This window comes from Camarhynchus parvulus, chromosome 14 (assembly GCF_901933205.1).
Source record: "Camarhynchus parvulus chromosome 14, STF_HiC, whole genome shotgun sequence".
Classification (NCBI taxonomy): Eukaryota; Metazoa; Chordata; class Aves; order Passeriformes; family Thraupidae; genus Camarhynchus; species Camarhynchus parvulus.
This window is the reverse complement of record NC_044584.1, coordinates 1353480-1376200: the sequence shown is the minus strand read 5'-3', so window position 1 is coordinate 1376200 and position 22721 is coordinate 1353480. Positions and strand designations below refer to the sequence as shown.

Below are 22721 nucleotides of genomic sequence, written 5' to 3'. Positions count from 1 at the left end.
ATCCCAAAGTGGTGACAAATATGTCTCTGACATGGATCCCTTACGTGTTTGTCACTCGGCCCTGGAACAGGTCAGAGCAGCACAAATTGATGGGCAGTGATGTTTACAATTCTTGGAGGTTTATCCATCTATTCCAGGCTGGATTTGGTGCTGTCCAGTGAAAAAATGAGGAATATGGTCAGGTAATGGGAGCTGGCTTTGTCACACGCCAGGGTTGAGTCATTTGAGGTCCAGGATTCCTGCCTGGCTCCAGCAGGAGCAGCATTCCCTGGGAGCTGCTCTGGGGGATGTGTGTGTTCTCTCTCAGAGATACTGGAGTTAACTTACCTCAGACATCTCACTCGACAAGTGGAGTTTGGTTCTTCTTTTCTTTGGAACTTGATCTTTAACGTTTGTGTTTTGCAAGAGCAGGGAATTTATCCTACCTTGTGTCTTGGAGTCCCTTGTCCCTCAGTCAAGGGACTCCTCTAGAGAGAGTTCTCTCCTCTAGAATTCCCATTCTTGTGGATTTAGGAAGAGCCCAGTGGTGTTTTAGCTCAGTTCTGTTCAGCAGTAATGAACAACTTTCCTGTCCATTCTCTGTGTCAGGAGGGCTGGCTGGCTTCCACATGGGCACAAAAATGCAGCTTTTAGTGCTGTGACATTGCACAAGAGCTGTAAACTACTCAGAGCTAAAGTTTAGCTCAGGCTGAGCCAACCTGACATTTGAACTTAATGTTTAACGTGTTTTGCTGTAGAAATAATGTTGTAGGAAGGCATCCCTCTGTTGAGAAGTTATTGTGGTAACAGGTATTGGTGATCCTGCTGGTAAATGTTGCTAAATCTGCTTATATTTTGTATGGGAAACAGGTTTTTACCAAAAGTTTTCTGGAAGAGAATAATGTGAGTGATCTTCTGAATTTCAGCTTTTCCAGCTCTTAAAATAATGAGCCTGAAATGAAAAAAACTCAGTCTTGGATTGCCCTGTAGGATGTGAACACACTGGAACCTTTCAGAGTATTCCTTTTCTGAAATTTCTGGTTTGCTTGGGCCAGGTAAATAACTTCATCAGTGATTCTAAATCTCACTATTGTAGCCCCATAGACACCCCTGCTGTCTTTGTCAGCTCATGCTTTCTCCTGTTGGTTTTTATTTAATTTATTGGTTTTTGTAATTTATGTGAAAAATGCTTATACATTTAGCAATAAAGAATTGCTCTTGCACTCCTATGCCCCTTCTCAGGGTGATACACATTTTTGTTGTTACCTCAACAGAAATAATTAATTAATAAGTTATTCCTTTACGTATTATTTTCAAATCTAATATATAATTATACAATAGTGTTAATCAAAATCAAGAACATTGTCCCAAGTACTCTAAAAATGAAACAAAAAACTCTTCATTCCTGTGGATTCTGGCTTCAACAAGAGAGATACAGCCCACAGCAGAAATGAATTGGTATTCAGGATAGGAATATATCTAAATATTTTCTTTCAGAATGAGGTTTTAGAGAGTACTATTTAATGTCCCATCTTAGATATTTTAAAGTCTAAAAGCTTTGTTCAGAATGATCAGATGTGCTGTGCTGATGATGCAATACAGATAATTCAGAGGCTGTTTAGCACTTAACAAAAGACCAATCCTGCCAACTCTCCTCTTAGATTTGTTCTCTCCTCCATTTGATCGGTTGCATTTCTTGCAGCCTCCTGCTACTTTTCCATCTCCCTAATTCCATAATTTATTTGCTCTCCCTGACATTCCAGAATCAGCATTTGGGAGCTGTGGAATGTGGTGGTGTTCACAGGGGTCCCAGGATGAGGGAAGAGACGAGGATCTGACTCCATGTTTCAGAAGGCTGATTTATTATTTTATGATAAATATTATATTAAAACTATACTAAGAGAATATAAGAAAGGATTTCATCAGAAGGCTAGCTAAGAATAGAAAAAGAAGAATGATAAAGGTTTGTGGCTCAGAGAGTCTGAGCCAGCTGACTGTGATTGGCCATTAATTGGAAACAACCACATGAGACCAATCACAGATGCACCTGTTGCATTCCACAGCAGCAGATAATCAATGTTTACATTTTGTTCCTGAGGCCTCTCAGCTTCTCAGGAGGAACAATCCTGAGGAAAGGATTTTTCATAAAATGTGTCTGTGACAGTGGAAGAGCAAGGCTGCCCTGCAGCTGCTGTGCAGCAGGGAGATACCCAGGGCTCATCATCCTGGAATCACAGAATCAGCCAAGGTGGGGTTGGAAGGGACCTCAGAGCTCATCTCATTCCATCCCTCCCACTGTCCCAGGTGCTCCAAGCCCTGCCCAGCCTGGCCTTGGGCACTGCCAGGGATCCAGGGGCAGCCACAGCTGCTCTGGGCACCCTGTGCCAGGGCCTGCCCATCCTGCCAGGGAACAATTCCCAATTCCCAATATCCCATCCATCCCTGCCCTCTGGCAGTGGAAGCCGTTCCCTGTGTCCTGTCCCTCCAGGTCCTTGTCCAAAGTCTCTCTCATGTTCCTTGCAGGTTCCCTTCAGGCACTGGAAGGGGCAGTTACATCACTCAGGAGCCTTCTCTTCTCCAGGCTGAACAATTCCAGTTCTCTCAGCCTTTCGCTTCTCTTAGCCCACCACAAGCACTTTTTACCTTCTATTTTTTTCTAATGGTGCTTATTTTAAAATATCTTCTGCAGACTTGCTATCTTTTAAGCATATTCACATACTTTAGTCCACATGGCTGTTTGGAAATAAACTACTCAAATTCATTTAGGTAGTAACTGTAAGCAGCACATTTAAATCCCATTTCATATTTTATTACAGTTTGTAAATCCATCAGTAATTGATTAGAAATATTCTTCATGTATTCTGGATATGGTACAGTCAGGTACTTAGGGTGCTTGTTTTAGGCTTATTCCCTTTTTAGTGCTAAAAAAATTAGATTTTTTTCTCCTCATAGTACTGCCCATCATGCAAGTGTTTGAATGCTGGAGGTGAGAGTTTTCCAGTAGCTCCTCCCTAATTTCAGAGCTCAGGAAGAACCAGCTCACTTCCTGAGGTCGGGATTACTGATTTGACTTCTGTAAATCATACACATTTCTGTCTTCAGCAGCATTAGCTCCAATACATTTGTATAATCTATAAAGCTTTAATCCCAACATGTTGTACAGGTTGTACATAGTTGATTCTTATCACACAATGTTATCTTGAGCAAATATTTAATTTCTTTTATCTCCCCAGAAACACAAAGTGCTAATTTATGATGTAGTTGCATTCAGGTTGACTCTTAATTTCATGTGTGTATCACTTAACAGATGCTCTGGGGAGTAAAGATTCCTATAATTAGGTTTGACATATGTTTTCATGCGAGGTGAAATAGTTTGCATGCTTCTAGAATAAATATTGACTAGAGCCTGGATTTATAATCCCAGTAAACAATTGGACATGTGCTGGGAGCCCTCCGTGCCAAGTGTGAGCTGTGGCTTTGGGAGCATGGACCCTTGTGATTCCCAAATATTGAGTTCTTCCTAATGGCCTTTTTTTTGTTGTTGTTTTTGCTCCAAAAAAGGGCAAGATCAAAGTGCAGTCTGTTCTTTCCTGCCCTTCTAGATATACAAAACAGCTGCAAAGCACAATCAGCTATTGTAGTGATATGTGCCCCAGGTCTATAAATAGATGGAGAGCTGCAGGCTTGAGCTGTGCTGCTGCAGAGGCCAGGGGATTTTTGCTTGGGGTTACCAAACATTCCCTTGCTTGTTTGTGGTTTAGAACCATCATTTCCGAGGCTGCTGTATTCCAGTTGAATTGGAATTCAAAAGGATTTTGCCATGGAAGCTTTATGTGACTTCACTGTTTGCATCTTCTCCTTCCTTTTTTTTTTTTTTTACTGCCCCAACACACAAGAATTTTGCAGGTTTCTAAAGGAAGCCAATTCAAACACAATAATTAATTTGCTTAACCAAAAAAAAGAAAAAAAAGCTGTGATGTATAGCCCTAGTGGGAAGTTTCCAGAGGCACGTATGGAGAGTGAGAATGAGAGCCACTTTTCATTAAATTGTGCTCTGGCCTCTCCTCCAGCCTGGAAATGTGGAGTGCAACACTTGATGAGAGCTCTGTGTTCTCCTGAGCTGGGAGGTGGGTGGCTGTGTGAGTGTGCTCTGCCTCCTGTGCAGGAGGGATCAAATCTGCATGGCAGAGCCAGAGCTGGCAGAGCTGTTCCCAGATTTTTTTTTTTCTTTTTAATTCAATATGCTGCATATTTTTTATTCATTATGTTAACTCAGAAGAGCTGTTGAGAGTGTGCAAGCTAAGGACTTGTTAGCTGATGAGAGAAAAATTAGTATATTTGGCAGAAGTGAGGTGTTGGAGATAATTTGGGTTTTGAGTATCCAGGAGGTGGCTGAAGCTGCTGCTGGCAGAGGTGAAGCAGACTTTAAACTGCTCATCTCTTTTCCAAGCTCTCTCTTCCTGGAGAAACTATTGATTCCCCTTGCATTTCAACAACATTAGCACCTCACAGTATCAGTACTGCTGTCCTGCTTTAAATTTAAATGAGAGGGAGAGATAAAAATAACTCCTTTGGCATTTCACATGGATACTTTTCAGCTGTAACCTTCCTGCTTTGAGTCAGGTGAACCAGTTAACCTCTGGAATCTTTCTCCTTTCAACCACAGGACCTGAAAATTGGATTTCCCACTGTGAATCAGGAGGTCTTGCCCCACACAGGCATCTCACTGATGGTGCATAAATGCAATCCCAGTAATGTGGTCAGTGTTTTCCAAGGCCATGTGAGGTTATGGTGGAAATTCCTTAGAACAGAGCGTGAATTTCTCATTTCTAACCTACTTGTTGTTTCTGAAGAAACAGCAGTAAGAATGTTGAAAGGGAAAATGTTGAAAATGTTGAAATCTCAACTGAAAGGAATTAATATTTACCTGAATTCAAAAAATTCACCTAATATGACCTTTCTCTGGGAGATTTAGAGCATGAAATGGAATTTTAAAGTCAAGTATGACACAAACTTGGAAAACTTCTACCTGCCTATGTGTTCTGCTGCATCAGTGACAATGTAAACCAGAGGGGCACACAGCAGATCTTGGAGGCAAATCTGACTTTTCCTGTAGTTTTCTATGTGGCAACCATTTGATTTCCATTTGGTTTGGTTCAACAGCATAACACAGGCTGTTGAGGGACCTCTGAAGGTGCATTGCCCAAACCTGGGCTCAGCAGAGGTTTGGAGCTGGGTTTTAGGATCTTTCCCACTCTAACTTGTCCTCATCACATCCTGCCCTGGTGCTGTGCTCCTCTGTGGAGAGCCTGCCCTGTTAGATGGTTGTGGCTTTTTCCTCTCAGAGCTCCCAAAATCCAGCTCTGTCCTTACACACCAAGTGCTTCAGCCCCTGATCATTGTGGGGTCCTCTCTGGTGTCACCTTCTGTGGTGTCACCAGCTGCATCCCTGGGGAGCCCAGAGCTGCAGGTGGTTTTCCAGGTGCTGTTTGAGTGCTCACTGGGATGCTCTCAGGGCGGAGGTCTCTCTGAAGAGCAGCCTGGTCTGTTGATTGCTCCCAGCTTGGCATTGTGTCCTGTCCCCCCCCAACATTTGGGCTCTGAACTCAGTGGTGACATGAAGTTGTCATCTTACTCAGAGATCTGCAAACTGAGTTCTCCTTCTGTGTGGCAAGGAGCCAGAACAAACCTGTGTGCAGCACTTGGTGACAAAAACTCCATTTGAGAGACCCCAGTACTTCACCTCCTCAGCTTCCAGCAATCAGACCTTTGTAAATCCCAGCAGAAGGAGGAGGGGAAGTGCCAAACCTTGCTCTCAGATCTTGCTTTCAGGCTGAGACAGCCACAAGGAGAGAGGATCCCTTTCTCCACAGCCACTGAGGCTCATCTGTGCGGAGGCAAACACGGTGGGAGAGGCTGAGAGAGAAAATCAACCTCCTTCCTGCAGATTGCACTGAGGATTTCGGCTGCTTTGGGAAGACTTGTGCTCTTCCTTAGCATAGATTTTGGTTTATCCCCTCTTTCTCAGGAGAAACATTTCAAAATGTAATTACAAGATGGATTTCATCTCTTCTCATTGGAGTGAAACAGAGGGAGTAAAAACACAGAGATATGGAGGGGCTCAGATAATCCATCTGATCACACACAGAAGCAGAGGGAGGGAGGGGAAGGAGCACCTTTTGTTTTCATTTCCAGCCAGGGGTTCCTGTGGCAGCCCCAGCTGCAGGCACAGCAGGGATGTGAGTTCTCAGCTGGGCACATCCCTGGGTGCATGAGGAGATAGTGGCCATGGAGAGGGTCCAGGGGCTGCCCAGCTTTCACACCAAAATAACAGCTTCAGGATGCAGTGAGCACAGCTACATTTTATTTTTAATTATCTTTTTTCCCCCCAGGCTTCCGTGCTTGCTGGTTTGCCTGGGAGAGAAAGTGCAGCTTCCCTGGATGCATGCACAATCCAGGTCCAGCAGAAAAGATAAATGCTTTGCTTGTGCTGTGGTGCTAATGGGAGAGCAGACTTCAAATAATCAGTTTTCCTCTAAAGTAAACAACTTCTATGCTTCTGACAGGAAAGATGAAAAGCACACCTCCTTTTAAAACCAGACCTTGCTCCTTAACACTGTGGCAGCTTTATAAATAACAAAAGAAAATGAAAACTACTGTATAGGCTTGGTATGAGAAATTCTTTCTGGGAAATACTGTATGAATTCCATTTTCTGTATATTCCCTGTATTCTGCGAAGAGGACACCCAGCTGTTGTGTAGTACCTTGGGTAGATGGCTGTGACTCAGTGGAGCCCTCCAGTAACTATTAGAAAAATATTTCCTTTCTCACTTTTAAGTCCATACCGTTCCATTCCAGTTTCCCAAGCAAAGTCTTGCATGAGATTCCAGTGTCATGGATCAATGAGAAACTGAAATGTCCTTTCTTGGACTAGGAAGCTAACTGGAAAAGAAAATAAAATTAGGGATTTAGCACCAAAAAAAAAAAGGTATAGGTTGGGTTTTGTGCTCTGTAGGAAGATAATGCTCTTCATTTTGAAGCTTCATTTTCCTAAGAGCCATGAATAGAGGTTTCCAGCCTAGGGAAGTGTCCCAAGTGGAACAAACCCCATTGTATTAGCAATGTGTATTTCCATGTTTCTGTTTATCATAATATACTTATCATTCTGATTTTCTTGGTGTTTCTGAGATACCCTGTGATGATGCTTTTTAAGGGAGAAAAATCGCCTGCTTATGATACCCACAGCAGTAACATGTCTTCCTTTATGTTAAAAAGCTATTTTTACAACATATTTCTTCATTGATTGAAAAGTATTAACATTAAACAAGTTTGTTAACAAAGCTTTTTAGACTTAATCATTTAGGAGGGTACCTTTTATTTTGACATCAAAATCATCTATGGTTTATTTACTGGAGATTAAGGAATGAAAGTGTGCAAGAGCAACAGGGCAAGTGAAATGAAGTCAGAAATCCACTCAGGAGGGCAAAATGTCCATAAAGAGCAGAGACCTGACTGTACACAGCAGTGATGTGAAAACTTAGACTGGATTTTGGTGTTGGTGCCAAGGAATAGATGTACTGACCAAGCTGTGAGCTCACCTGTAAATCATGCACTCTGTTTGAAACCATTCTGTGATATCAGTGTCTTTAATTTCAGTTTCCTTGAGGGGAGATATTGTACATCAAATGGTGATTTTAGGACTGTGATTTTTTTTTCCTGCTTTTTTGCTTTGCCCCTCTGAGGTGTGCAGCTGCCTTGCTGTACTCTAGATAAGCTGTTGCTTCTAAACCAGCAAGTGCTTACACTGGTTATCTCAGGGTCATGCTGAAAAATGTCAAAAGTTGGTTATAAAATCCTCCCTTTACATAAAATAGTTTACACAAGTGTGAGGGTAACAAAAAGCATATTCTGTTTCTCATTCAAACAAGTTGTCTCAAATACTTTTGAATAAAAAAGAATTGCTTGTTATCAGATAAAAAAACCCACACTTTTTAAGATGAGTAAGCTAAAACCACTGTGACTCATCGTGTTTCTGAGAAACCTTGATCCCTAACCTCAGGGAAAGAGTAATCCCACAAAACACTTCATTCTTCATTGAGGAATTTTGTTTTTGAATGCTTAGATCTTCAAATAAGCCATGAAAGACTTCATTAGGCAAGTGATTCTGTGGAAGTACAAAGGAATTGGGCTATGAAGTTGTCTCTTCCAATTCTAACAGAGTTGTGGCAGCAAATGGCAGCAGCATCAGAGAGGCAAATACAGAGGTTAGGGAAATATTTAGTCTTTGTTGGATTTCTTTCAGTTTTTCTAAGCACAGCCAAGAGTTTTTTTTTTTTGGAGTGTGATGGGAAAGGGGATATTTTCTTTGTTTCTGTGTTTTCATTTGATCTTAATTCTTCAGGTTGTTTTTTAAAGTTTTTTTTTTTGCCTAAAGGCTGCAAATAAATAGGTTCTTTTTACAACAGTCTTCTTCTGGAGACCCGTAATCTTTACTTTCCCCAGCATCTTCTATACCTCAGTGATTCAGAGTAACTCCACAGCAAATGAAAAGGGATGTAAGTTACACAGGGGCAGCACAAAGCCCCAAAAATCAAACTGGAGGGATGGATCCCTAATTTCCATGGATCCCATAAATCCTGTTTATAGCCCTTGCAGGGCTGCTCTGTTGCTGAGTGCTGAAACCCCCTTTGCAGAGACTGCAAAGAGAGACCAGACCTCTGTGACGATCTCATGGTTTAATACTCAGCTTGAACTTCCAGGTGGAGGCTGATGCAGGAATTTGCTTGGACCACAGTAAGTTTGCATACCAGAAACTTTCTGTCAATAAACCTGCCATCAGTCAACCATAGAGAAAGCTTCCCTAAGAATAACTTTTTCCTCATTTCTTTCCAAGATGTGAAGTATTTGGCATATCACGAAACTGCCGTCTCTTACGTGAGTTTATCAACAGATTACGCAGGGTGCTTCTCTGTCTGGCATGCAAGCACAACAGAAACATTATTGATGTTATATTTGTGGAGATTGGACATGCCTCTTCCTAAGGGCTGGGAGATGGCTGAGTCAGTTCTCCAGTGAGATTAACTGGAGGAGATAGCAGGGCACTGTCTTTGGGTGTTTGGTTTTTGAGAGGAGATGAGTTTCCACAGGGAACTATCTATTTATACCAGCTTAAAGCCCACTGATTTTTCACCCCTGTTGTTTTTGCATTCCAGACACATTCCTGCACTCCCCAGTAATAACTTTTAGCCCGAGGGTTTGAAATGTAATCAGCTAGTTATTAGCACAAAGTCTGAGAATGTTTTTGCAAAGGATGAAAAAATCAAATGTGGGCCATGAGCTGATGGAGGAGCTGGTGGTTGGGGGCTTGCTCTGGTATGAGCTAGGCTGCCAGGACTGGTCCAAGGGCAGAGAATAACAACAGATAATTTATAGAATATTCAAACCCTGGAGAAACAGAAGTGCTGATTTTACCCATGTCTGATTTTATGTCACTTGAAGGACTTCTACTTGTTTGTCTGGTGGTGCTGGTATCTCCTTCACTCTTAAAAATAGGTTTGAGTATCAGCACTGGGCAAAGATTTGCTGCTGGGAGTATAGGGATGGACTCATTTCAAAAGAACAAATAGAATGTTTCAATGGATGTGCATTTAGAGAATGTTTCTTTAACTGCATGTTACTTAATGTCCTTCCCACTGGATAGATTTACTGACATGACGTAATGGTGATCAAGCGAATCTGTTGGGTAGCCAGTGACAAATCTCCATATCTGTTTCTTTGGGTGTTCCTGTGGATACATGAAAGAATTCATTGCCTCTGTTATGTACTTTATGGGCGTGAATCATGTTATAATCCATCATGTTGTGTTACTTGGTGAAGTACGTGCTGTTGCAGTGATCCAGCATTTGCAGTGAGTACACAGGAGCACAGGTTCACCTGTGGTCACCACACATGGTTTAAGGCTGGGCACAAGATACCTCTGAGAGCTCTGATGACTCCTCACCCAGGTGTTTGGCTCCTCTGTGCTGGGAGCTTTGAGGGATGGGCTGAAAGCCTCAACAGCTGCTTGTGTGACAGAGAATTTGTTTTCTGTCCTTGCAGTTTTGGGGGTGGGGAGTGTCATCACCCTTTTTGCCCATCATGTTGTTTTTCAGAAATAAGAGATGCAGTGAACTCCACTGGACAGTGATCCAGTGGGAGAGAACAGTAGAAGATGTCCTAGAAGATCAAGGCCAGGTTGGAACTGGTCTAGTGAAGAAGTCCCTGCTCATGGCAGGAGGGTATTGGAACTAGAAGGGTTTTAAGGTGCCTTCCAACCCAAACCATTCCACAATTCCTGATTCTTGGTTAGAGTTGGTGGTGTTTTCCTGACTCCTCAGAGTTTGGGTGCTTTGGCGCGCTTAGAGGCCACAGCCTGAGGAGCACAAGGTGGAAACCTTCACTGGAGGTCGGGTCAGCTGTTGGACAAGACTCTGCCAGTGAAGAGCTGGCCATGGCTTTCCCATCACGCTGCCAAGCCAAGAGCACGGTGTCCTTTTCACCGGGTGACAGGGCTGTCCTGCGGGCAGCCACCACTACAGCCCCATGGCCTTGAGGGCCTGCTCCATGTGTAGCAACACTTGATCCATCTCCAGGATGGGTTTAGTGTCACCTGGGTGGAAGAGATCCATGCCGTGGATCCACCCTGGCGTGCGAAGAGGAGGGGACAATTCAAATGTGGCCTGTCAGGACTGGAGGTTGCCTCAGTGTTGTACACTGAGGAAATGGAAGGAATTTCAGAAACGTTTTGACTGTGGAAATAAACACACTTCTGGCAATATTTCCTTTTTAACCTTGTTTTTGGACTTTCAAATTGTTTTTATTTTGGGGAATGACTATTTGTTTACAATTTTACCTAAGGAGGGGAATAAACTGAAAAGCTGATCCTCTGCTTAGGGGAGACACAACACTCATGTAGCTGTTCTGAAAAGAGCAGTGGCTCTGAAATTATTCTTATTTTGAGCTGAAAACTTTGCAAATACTCAGTGGCTGAAGCTTGCCAGTTAAAATACAGCTGTATAGTGATACATACTTAGGTGATGGCAGCTCTTGGGAGTTTCTTCTTCACCACCTCACCAGTGTTTATACCACCGTGAGATATTGTTATTCTGAAGTGCCTCCTGCAGCAGTTTTATTTGCATTAGCTTTATTTTTCAGTACTGAATTAGTAACCATTTAAAACTGTCAACCACATGTAAACAAGTGGTGTATAAGTTATGAATAACAACTTACCTGGAATTACAACTGCGTGTTTGGATTGCACAAGGCTCGGCGCTGGGGGAGTTGTGAAATGACTGAATTCACTACTGCAACATTATTTCTGTTTGTCTGGATTCATGCAGCCAATTTGAATAAATACCCTGGTGCTCACATGATTCCCTCAGCCAGTGATCCTTGGTGGGGGGATTGCTGGCTTCCCAAGTGTTGGAATATGTGTGCTCGACTCCAGCCCATGTGATGAGCAACATTTCTTGCAGGTTCTGTCAAAACTGTGCTTGCTCACTGTGTAACTTGTCCGTTCTGACCAAAGATCTTGGATGGGGGAAGAAATACCATTATTAACTGATCTAATAATAAAATGTGTTGAACAAGCATTAGGTATAAACATTTACTCTTCAAACAGTGCTGGTGGGCTCTGATGGCAGGTGGGGAAATGATCGTAGAATTGTGGAATGGTTTGGGTTGGAAGGGACCTTAAAGCTCATCTTGTTCTCCGAATATGCCATGGGCAGGGACACTTTCCACTGTCCCAGGCTGCTCCAATCCATGTCCAGCCTGGCCTTGGACACTTCCAGGGGTCCAGGGGCAGCCATAGCCATGGCCTCCCCCCCCTCACAGGGAACAATTTCTTCTCAATAACCCATCTAACCCTGTCCTTCTGTGACAATGGGAAGCCATTCCTCCTTTCCTGTCACTCCAGGTCCTTGCCCAAAGTCTCTCTCATCTTCCTGGCAGGTTCCCTTCAGGTCCTGGAAGGCCACAGTTAGGTCACCCCAAAGGTTCTTTTCTCCAGGCAGAACAATCCCAATTCCCCCAGGCTTTCCTCAAAGCAGAGCTGCTCCATCACTCTGCTCACCTTGGTGACCTCCTCGGGACTCACTCCCCACAGGTCCATGTCCTTCCTGTGCTGGGGACCCCAGGTGACCTTTTTCTTTGCTTGGAGCACTGATACACAGACATATACAACTTTTAAAAAACCCCTATGTTTTTAATGCAGGAATTATCTAAGATATGCAGATTTACTTCTTTTAATTTGATCCCTTAAGGGCAAATCTTTTATGTTCTCTTGAGTATGCCTTAAGGCTAATCAAGCTAATAAATTGTTTTTCAGGGTGACAACGTGGAAGGTGCTTGTGTTCCCCATGCAGAGCCCACCAGCTTTGCACATGGATTTTAGCTGATTTGGGTTTTACTTCCCTCTGAAGCCCTGGAGCACGAGGGCACTGCCAGCCTGTGGGATTGCCCTGCTCCCTATAAAATGCTGATTAAGCATCCAGCTACCTGCATTATGCAACAGGGAAAGAATTTGCCTGATCGTAGCCCTGTCAACACAAAGAGATTGCAGCAGTAGAACAAATCAGGCTTCTAAAGTCTTGTTTAAATTGAATCTGGATTCTATTAAAAAGTGTTAGTCCAGAGAGCCACAATAGCTCACTCGGTTACCATGGGCCGGGCAGGCTCCAGTTGCATCAGACTATTGTTTTTTATTGGAGTCCTCTCTTCCATCCTGCACGTTTGGTATTCATTAATTCTAAAATACCAATCAAAAAGATAGGTGGCATCCTCTGGTCCCAAGTGGAATATTCCTGGGTGGGATTTCTAATAAGCTTCTAACTGCTTTCACTGTGGCCTCGCCTTTTTAGTTTAAAATGAATGATTTTCCATTCTTGAGAGCCTGGAGCTAAAAAAATTTGCACCTAGAGCCTCTCTTTAACTTCTTTTTAGTTCTGCCTGTGTGTAGCAGAGGCTGGTGCAGCCATCCATAGTTCCTGAGGTATGCCAGCTACTGTGTGGGAAGAAAATGTAATATATATGATGTCTTGCTGGATGTTTGTGGCTTTGTATAATTGTCCTGTCTAGAGCAGTGGAATTTTTGTTGAGAAATCCTTATCTGTTCATAGATCTCTGGTTTATAATGCTGCTGTTTAAATAAATTGTTTGAAGTCCTTGCCTTGGAGATATCTCCTGTGCTGTGTTCAGATTGCTTGTTTCCCTCCCACGAGTAGTTTTAAGTTGGAAATGCTTTTTTGTTTATAATAAAAGGAAGTTTTGGAAGTATATTCTACATATCCCAAAGGATTGCTGCACTCTTTGGGTGATGTGGAATGTCAGAACATCCTATGTGTGCAAATTCACCAGGGAAACGTGGACAGATCCTGCCCAAAAGCTTGGATGGCAGAGGCCATACAGAAAACTATTCCCAAAGGTTTCCTCTTCATCCTGCTGCCTTCCATGCTGCTGCCATGCAGCAGGAATTTCAGGTATGGACAGGGATGTGTGTAATGGATTTGTGTTACAGAAGAGCCCCAGGGGCTGATCTGTGCCCTGTGTTTGACATTTTGGACCTGCTGGGGTTGGTTATGGCCTCTGCTGTCTGGTTTTGGGCTCTGAGGTACCTTCCTGGCAATGATGAGGGGGGAGAAAAAACTCCAAACCCACATTTGCATCCTGAACAAGAAGCTGGAAGAAAAAGATTCTCTGTAATGTCTTCAAAAGATTTCACAGTGCTGTGACCTTATAATTGTCCTTGAAGCACAGAGTCCCGAGCTGCCAAAACTGGCATTTTTGTGTCTGAAGTGGATTTACACCTGCTTTACCTCGCCACATCCACAGGATGGAGTTCTGCATCCCACAGCTCCCAGTTGGCAGTGGGTGCAGCAGGGGCTGGACAGTGGCTGCACTGGGGCTGAGGCTCTTGGTCTCCATCCCTGCTGCTCCTTTCCATGCCTGCTGGTCCTTCTGCTCTTCCACCTCTGCTCTGGCACCTCATTCCCACTCCAGCAGTGGAATGATGAATTCTAAATGGGCTGTATCTTTATTAGGTTCAGTTTCTAATTCATTATTATTTCTGTTTCCAGAAAAGGTATTCTGTGGGAGGAATGTAATAATTTTTGAAGTGTTTGGAGCCCCCTACAAGTGCCGTGCCCTCATGTGCTTGGGTGACTTGTGCTTTGGCCACCTGCATTGTTCAGACATTTCTGGTTCTCTTAGCATGCTTATTCCTTTCCAGGTGGTAAAATTAACACAGAGAGCAAAGGGATTGTCAATAAATGTGAAAAATAATGTCAATAAAATAATAGCAGATGCCTTTTCAGGCGTGGGATTGCATAATGGAAATTGTTTTCGTGACCCAGACTGCAGGAGAGTTTACAGGATGGCTGAGCAGTGTCAGTAAAAGCCAGACAGTATTTTTACCAGTTAATCCCCAGCATCCTAGAGCTGGAATTAGGGCCTCTTTTTAGCTTTAAATGTAGGAACATGATATATCTCCTAGGTTTTGTGAGGGACCCTTAGGACAGAATCTCTTCTCTGCAGCATGTTAGTAAATTTGCTGGACTTCAAGCTTCCCTTGCCCCTGGCAAGACTGCAAAATCCCAGGCTTACCTTTCCTTAAACCTACTTTTCTCTGCTATTAAGGTGACAAGCTGTGAGCTGTAGTGAGGTGAAAAAATGAGTTAAAAACCCAGAGTCAGTGCAGAGAATGGGCTCATCTGCTGTTCACTCTCAGGCCGTGGTCAGAGGCACTTGGGCACCAGCAGAGCTGAAGGTAAATAAGGGCAGTCATAAAGCCCAGTGTAGGGATCAGTCTCTCTTCAGCCTCTTTCATCTGCCAGGAGAGTTAAAAAATTATATCTATATAAAAAAATAAATATATATATATATATTTCTGAGCCAGCAGTGTCAGCTGGATCAATGTGTTTGAGCTGCACGTCTGTGCTGGGTTTGCCCAGGCCTTTTTCTGCTGTGTTTTTCCTTTGGCTGGGTTATTTTATCTCACCCAGGTGAGAAGAAGATAAAAGAGTCTGAACAAGGATGGATTACCAGCCTGCAACTTCCTTTCTGCAGCTTAGCTATAAATGTAAATTGCGGGTTTGGGTCCAAGGTTCCCCACTTAAAACTGGCAGATGTTGAATACCAAAATTACACATGTGTTGTTGATCAGCATTTTCCAAACCCACTGTTGTCTGTTAGAGGATCGAAAGATCAAAAATAAGTATTTTGCTAAACAAAGGAGGCACAAGGAAAACAGCAGTTTACCATAATGCAGAAGATGCCTCTGGTTTCTCTGGCTCTTTGCAGCTCTTCCTTGGAGATTATGGGGATAGGTTTGGGGCTTTGGCTTTTTAGAGTTTCTTTTGTGTCTCCAGTCTGTAAAGTTCTGTTTCTTATTATCATTGTTTCTGCTTTCCAGAGACCTAAGATAGCAAGTTGGCTCAGAAATTCTCTTTCTCATTTTAGCCACAGGAAATGTTGCTCCATACATTCAAAGTGCTTTTCCAGGTAGGCTTGTTTGGAATCTCAGTGGTTTGGGTTACATGCTTTTGTTTGCACTGAGCTGGAAGTGCTTTCTCTGGGTTAGAGGGTGGGACTTGCTTCATTGCTTTGCAGGTTGGGGGAAATAAATTCAATTTTTTATAGAATCATCCAATGTCCTTTTGTGCAGTCCTGCAGTGTGAGTGACACAAAGCTTGCTGTATAAAAGCCAGGTGTGATCCTGGCTTCCAGCTTTATCACTGAAACATCTGCAGATAAAAAGCTGGAAATCTCTTAGGGATATTTTTAGGGCTTTAAAACAGAAAAAAAAAACCTCATTAATTTTTTTTTTTCATGTCATTCTGCACAGCTTTCATCAGAGCAGTCAGATGCATTGTGTTTACCTTTATGGTGCTTCCCTGACCGTTTTTCAAGAATGGATGTGATGATGTGGGGTCTTTAGGGTGTATTTGATCTTGAAGTGTTCAGTGAACTGCTGTGTGTGATGTTACACGCACCCTGTTGTGCAGGAGGAGTAGAAAATGGTAAGCTGGGGTTATAAGAATTAACATTCCTAATAATATAATAATAATAAATTATAATATTATTATTTATAATAATAAATTCATAATAACCCCAAACATGGGGTTATAAGAATTAACATAAAATTCTTCATTAATTGTGTGTGGGGGGAAATAAATTTGTAGAAAATTTTTAAATCTTGACAGAAGGCTCACATAGTATGCATTTGTGTGTAAACTTTTGAGATAAATGTTGACTGAGAAATGCTATAGAATAAGACACACATTGTTGAGAGAGAAATAGAACTAGAAACATTTTTCAAAAAATAGCCTTATGAAAAAACTGAATACTTTAGAGAAATAGAACTATGAAATATATAATAAAATAATTACATATATGTAATAAATATATAAAAATAAATAAGTAATTACTCTATATATACATAGTAATTAAGAAATAATTAGCTTCTAATTGTAGTAGCATGAATGATAACATCTGTGTTGTCTCACCCTTCCCCTGAGACTAAAAATAGAATAAAAATTTTTAAAACTCCTCTCAGTTACCCCATCTCTAAGTCAAAAAAGAGCTTAATCCAACATGTGGGAAGGAATCTGCTGGCTTTGGTGGCAGGGCCCAGGTTGCTGTGAGCATGAGGAGGACAAGGGGAAGGGCAGGGCAGGACAAGGGCTCCTGGTGGCTCTGCAGCCCTGGCCACTGCTGGTCCTTCCAATGCCTGACTGCCCATTCTCTGCAAAAATTTCCCTAATTCCCAAACTAAACCTTGAGTAGTGACAAAACAACAGGTTTTTTTGTTGTGGTGTAAAATCCCAGTTCCCAGTTCAGTAGATGATGAAAGTGTTGTGCAGGGAGGAAGGAAGAAGTTTGTGTGAACTCCCTGGCTCTAATAAAGTGAGAAGACAGTCCCCATAAATACAGATTTGGCAACTGTTGAACTTTGAGAATGAGGGAGAATGTTTGCTGCTGGAAATCATCTTTAGATTCAGCAGCAGCTTGGACCCAAAGGATGCTAAAGCTCCTGGACTGGTGGTTTGTGCTGGATTATTTCTTGCATGGACAGTAGGTTAGTGCCTGAAAAATCATTTGAGCTTTGATAAGGGAAAAAACCAAACCAACCAGCACAGAAAAGTGAGATGCCCAAAAAACCCTGCAGTTAGAAGTAAATACATTGGTGGGATTTTTTTTAGTTACTATTTGCCAGTCATGTTACATTCCAGAAATCACAGTTAATAATTGATTTTACAGAGCAAGTCAGTCTGATGAAATTGTGTAGCAGCACCTTTTATTGTGTGAGGAAACCTCACCAATGGTCTGTGTTTCCTTTCCCTAGAGTGGCAGTGCCTGAATATCAGTGTTTTCACTCCCAGGTTCTTGATAAGGTGCAAAGATGTCTTTAAAAGGCATGGAGAAAACGTTTTATTGTCTTTGTAAAAAGAGAAGGCAAAAAGCTGATGGATTGCAGAGAAGCACAACCCAGAAATGAGTTATCCATCAGTTCAGAAAGGAGCTCAGACCTGAGATGTGATTAAATGGTTAAAGCATGAAGACTGCAAGGGAAATGTTGGGAAGTTAAGCAGTGAAAGAGCAGCATTAATATAAAACTATTTGGTCAAAGGGGTTGTAATCAATACAATTTGGATTTTATTACACTAGTAGAAGGAATATTGCTGCCTCCAAGCACAGAGGGCTGTGGACTGGCAAACATTTAATGAGAAAAGGATGCTCACCTGTTAAACTGCCCATACTGCAACTAAAAAGGTGAAGTGATCCATGGAGGGAGGAACAGGGGTGTATGAGAAAAGTGAGATTATATTTTGATTAAATGAATCCATAAGGCTGTGACTGAAATGTTGCCATTGTTTGTTGGTGTCTCTTCAAATCAGTGCTGAGAAGGGTTTCAAAAGAATTTGAATTTCCTTACACAGAGACATGAGAAGTGTAAAAATGTTTGCTAGAGTAAGAAATTTTCCTGTGTGCTATCAACAGAGGGGTAAAAAGTTTCAGTTCCAAACAGGTGAAGCATCAAAAATTGAAACTTGAATATTTTGTCCAGGAATTTCTTATCAGTATTTGTGTTAATCCCTCATTTCCTGTAGGGAAAGACATCCTGTCCTAAACAGATGCATGGAGGGATGTCCTCTCCTAATGTAAAAATCAGATTAGGTTGGATAACAGCAACTTCTGACCTGAAGTTGTGAGGATAAATGAGCTGAAAGGAAGGAATAAATGACTGAATGAAGGACTTGAAGGATCAGAACATCTTTCCTCTCCCTTTTCCTGCTCCTTCCTGCAAGTAACTTCCCATAAAATACCTGGGGTGCTTTTCCTCTGCAGGCCCTGCTAGGGATGGGGATTCACTCCAGGGCTGCAGCTTCTTCCTGTGCTCCTGAAACCCCTTAGCTCATGGCAGGAGGGAGCTGCAGCCTCTCCCTGTGCTCCTGAATTCCCTCTGCTCAGGGCAGGAGGGAGCTGCAGCCTCTCCCTGTGCTCCTGAATCCCCTCTGCTCACAGCCACTGGCTTTTCTCACGCCACCACAACCTGGGGGAAGCCTGGGATGTTTATACACAGCCTTATTTATAATAACTCCTGTTTATTTTTGTGCAGACGGAAAAGAATTTGTGTGTGAGCACATGCATATGATTTTTTGTTGTTATTAGGAGTGGTTTTTAGTGGTTGGGCTGGGTTTGCTGTTTTTATAAGCTCAGAGAAATGCCAGGGATCAAAGCAAGGCAATCTGAAGGAAGGAGCCAAGTACAGAGACTCACTAATGCTTCTAAAATTCCACAGTAGTAGGACTAAGAAACCCACAGTCCTTCTATGAAGATCTCATCTGTTATTATTTTGTCAAAAATACACTTTGCAAACACTGCCATGTCAATATTCAAAGTAGATGACTTCAAGCAATGAGTGTTTTGGCTCAGTGTGCAGGAGCTGTTATTCTTTATAATGCTTACAGGATCTCAGACCTTGAAGAGCAGTGAAAGGAATGGTTTGTGTTCCTCAGAGAAACACGAGAGAGCTCAGTTTTTTCCCCAGGGCAGAAAATGTTACTGCGTTAAGTTGGTTTGTTGGGGTTGCTGTAGCCTGTTCCCTGCCTTTGCTTCCAAGAACCACCTCTGGAAAAGGCAGAATTGCAGGTTAAAGCTTGCCAGAGGACAGATTTGCTATCAGGCACTTTGAGGTTGTGCTTCAGCATTTATTTTGGATAAATTTCGGGGAAGGAAGTGAGTACAAGATTGATCTTGGCCTTTATAAATAGCACTCCAAGCACCTCATATCATTTTCTGCATTGCCATGTCTTGAGTTACTTGGTTGCGCAGCAACACAGACCAAAAATTGCATTTTCACATAAAATAGCAGCTCCTCTATTTATTCATTCCTTATTGTCATGTTACTTAATTGATTTAAACGTGCTGGTGTGGATGTTTTTCACTCCCTACACTGCTTGTGTGGAAAATGACAGTGTTGGTTGTACCAATTCCCTGGAAATGTCAAAGGAGGAAGAACACTGTTCTCAAATGATGCATTTTACTTACACCAGTACAGTTCTACTCAACTAATGACCCTTTTTTCTACCAAAATATTTCAGACTCAGCCTGGGATGTGCTTTGTGAAGTGTCACAGAGTTCCCAGGAACACTGAAGCAAATGGAGTTTCCCCATCATAGGGATTTAATAACAAACAAGTATTAGCTAGGCCGTGTTAGCAAAGTTTTGTAAAGATGAAAGGTTTTTACACCTCTTCATTTTCCAAAACTTTACAAAAATAACTTTTTTCTCCTCCTGGCTCTCCTGTTGGCTCCATACAAAACACATGCAGGATACTGGTTTTTCTCTTTCTGTCCCAATTCAAATTACCCCATTTGAGTAACACTCCTTGTGCAGGGGTGTGGTGGGGCTGGGGAGCACAAGGAGGGAGTAAAGAGATTTTTAGAGCCCTTGGTGCCAACAACCAGGCATTTTAGCCACCTTTAAAGCCTGGAGGACAGGGTGGCTGCTGCTGATGTCCTGTGGGCTGGTGGGGTTGCCAGGGATGGAGAGGACAAGGTGGGCAGTGGGGTCAAGGAGCTGATGTTTCAGGCTGGGGCAAGGCTGGATTCTGCTTTCCCAAATCCATTTGCAGTGTCTGGTGTGTTGTAGCCTTTCCTCCTTTTCCTCCTTTTCTTTGGTGTGGAGCTCAAACTGGAGATAATTTTACTGCATGTAACAAGATTGACAAAATAATTTTCCTGCACTGCGCAGTAAGACGTGAAAAGTGCCTTTTCAAAAGTACAATAAACAAAGAAAAGATGTTTGTGTAGGAAAAAAATTGGAGGAATAATAGGAGTAGGAAAATTGCTCCTGTTGCTTTAAGGTAGCTTTTAAAAATAGGAGTAGTCAGTTAATGCTCCAGCCTTTTCCACAGTAAACATATAATTGTGAGCTGATTGTGGTGAATTCCTAAACAACAGCCCCCATCAGCAGAAGTCTGAAGGAGAGAGCCTGACATCTGGAAGCCAGCAGCAGTCAGGATTTTATTAAGCAGCACAGCCAAATAAAATCTGAGCACTGCTATAAATGATATAAAAATAAAGATTGGCTATGGTGTAAGATGTCGAGATGCCAGCAAGTGTGCCTGGCTTTGGAGCTCTGGGTGAGAGCAGCAGAGCTTTCCCAGCAGCTTTGGAGCCTGAGGGGGACATGGTGGGTAGGGATGTGGCTTCCTGTGCTGCTTGTCATGTTCAGGAGCTGGAGCACAAGTGGAATAAACAGAGAAACTGCAAAATTGCTCTCAGTGTGCCCGAGTTATTTTTATTGGAAAGGTTTTGGCCACGTTCAGTCTGTGTTGCGTATTACAGACCTAAAGCAAGGTTTATGGAATATGATTTTCTGTCTGTGAAGGAGGTTATGAGAGAGTGACCTTATCACAGGGAGCAGGAACCTGTCCTCTTCCTCAGGCTGCGACTTGACACATTTATTTCCAGCACTCACCCTGTGGGTGGAGCCAATTGAATGGGTCGATGGCTGTGACAGCCCTGTCTGGCTGCTCTGGGAGCCAAATCTCAGGGTTAGGGAGGGGATGCAGAGCTGGCCCAGATGGGACCCAGCAGCCATCCCAGGACCCTGGGGCAGGGAGGGTTTGGGGCACCATCCCCTGGGAATGTGGGCTCTGGCACCACAGAAAAAGGACACTTAGCCCTTTGCACACTCCTTTTGGGGGACATTGGTGCCCCTCCGTGCTGAGCAGGACATTGCCCATCCAGTGGCAATCAAATGAACTCCTGTGAATTCAGAAAGCTGTGATTAAGAGCTCCTTCTCAGCCTTTGTGTCTAGAAATAGCCCAGAACACCACAGCACAAAGTTCAAGGATGTAAAAGAAGTGCTATGTTAAATGAAATTCCCATCTTTCATTTTTTGAACGGGTTTTTGGTACAGCTCAGCTTGATACAACCTGCTATTTACCAGCCTGGCCTTTAATATTGGATCTGCTTTCCAATTATGCTTCAATTCATACACCAGTTGCAGAGGGCGTGTGTGGGTGTACGTGCGAGAGAGGGAGATTGATTTTGTTCTTTAAAAATGTGAAATCTGCACTAACTATGAAAACCCATCAGAATTTCTAGCACTTAAATGCCATTTCCTTTCTCAATGTGCTACCAGCACTAAGTAATGTTCACGACATCTCTCTGGCAAGTGAAGAAGTACATGCTGCTTTTTCAGAAGTAGAATATTAATACAGATATCAGTGAAAACCAGGCTGCAGATCCTTTCCAGAAGTAAAGAGTTAAAATGAAAGCTCAAATTATGACTTAGAAGCAAATACATAAGGTCTTAGCTGTGTTTTTCAGAAGTACATGAGTGAAAATGGAATAAAGAGAATACATGTTGCCGTGTGTCGGAGTCACCTCTTGTGTCTGGAACAGCAGATTTGGGGAACCCTTTGTGCCACCACTTTGCAGGGATCATATTTGAATTCCTGGTTGTTTTTCCAGCCACTGTCTTTTTTGTGTGCTGTATTCCCGAGTCTTGGCAGTGCTTTGGTAGTCACCGTGTCCGAGAAGCCCAAAGGAGTGTTCTCTCTGCCTTTCTGTAGTTCTGACTGGTCATTTCTATTTGCTGTAGGTTTAAAGACCTATCTGATCTCAGGTCAGAAGGTGAAGGAGCCCCAGTGCAGCTGTTCTCAAGCTTTGCTTCCTGGCTTGGAGTCTGCAGATGGAGCCAGGACTCCGGGAACGTCGGCAGCCGACAGCTCCAGCGACCCCTCCAAGGCAACCAAACAGGTGGAAAAGCCCAAGGTGAGCTGTCCTCTCAGAGCCCAGCAGCACAGATCTCATAGCAGGGCTGGGGAAACCTTATGGGCTTGTTTATGCACTGCTTTACATATTTACATATGTATGGCTGTGTGTACATAGAGTGACAAAACAGAGTTTGAGGGAGGAAAAATGTACCAAGTCGAATGGCTCGCTCCCCACTTGGCAAACAATCCCTAAAATAAGGTGAGCACTTCTCAAAGGTGGTTTCAAATAAATATTTCCATTTGTATTTCTGGACTGAGAGGTCAGTGATGCTTTTTCAATGGTCTGCATTTTATGGGGGGGAAAGAATATGATTTATGCAGCTGCTGCAACTTCTGGGATTTTCTGCTTTTGCTGCTTTTGCTGTTCCTCTGTTGTGAAGGTCATGTACCTGTGAACCTTTCCACGAGTATTCA

At 42.8% G+C, this 22721-nt stretch overlaps 1 protein-coding gene across 2 annotated transcripts in view; it reads left to right on the top strand.

The window, feature by feature from the left end:
• The window catches only part of ADCY9 (adenylate cyclase 9), an 82805-nt gene that overhangs the window by 23293 nt on the left and 36791 nt on the right, over window positions 1–22721 (top strand). For both annotated transcript variants that reach the window (XM_030958382.1, XM_030958381.1), the window contains exon 2: window positions 22133–22305. In XM_030958382.1, the coding sequence (XP_030814242.1) occupies window positions 22133–22305 (173 nt within the window). The remainder of the gene's footprint in view (window positions 1–22132; window positions 22306–22721) is intronic.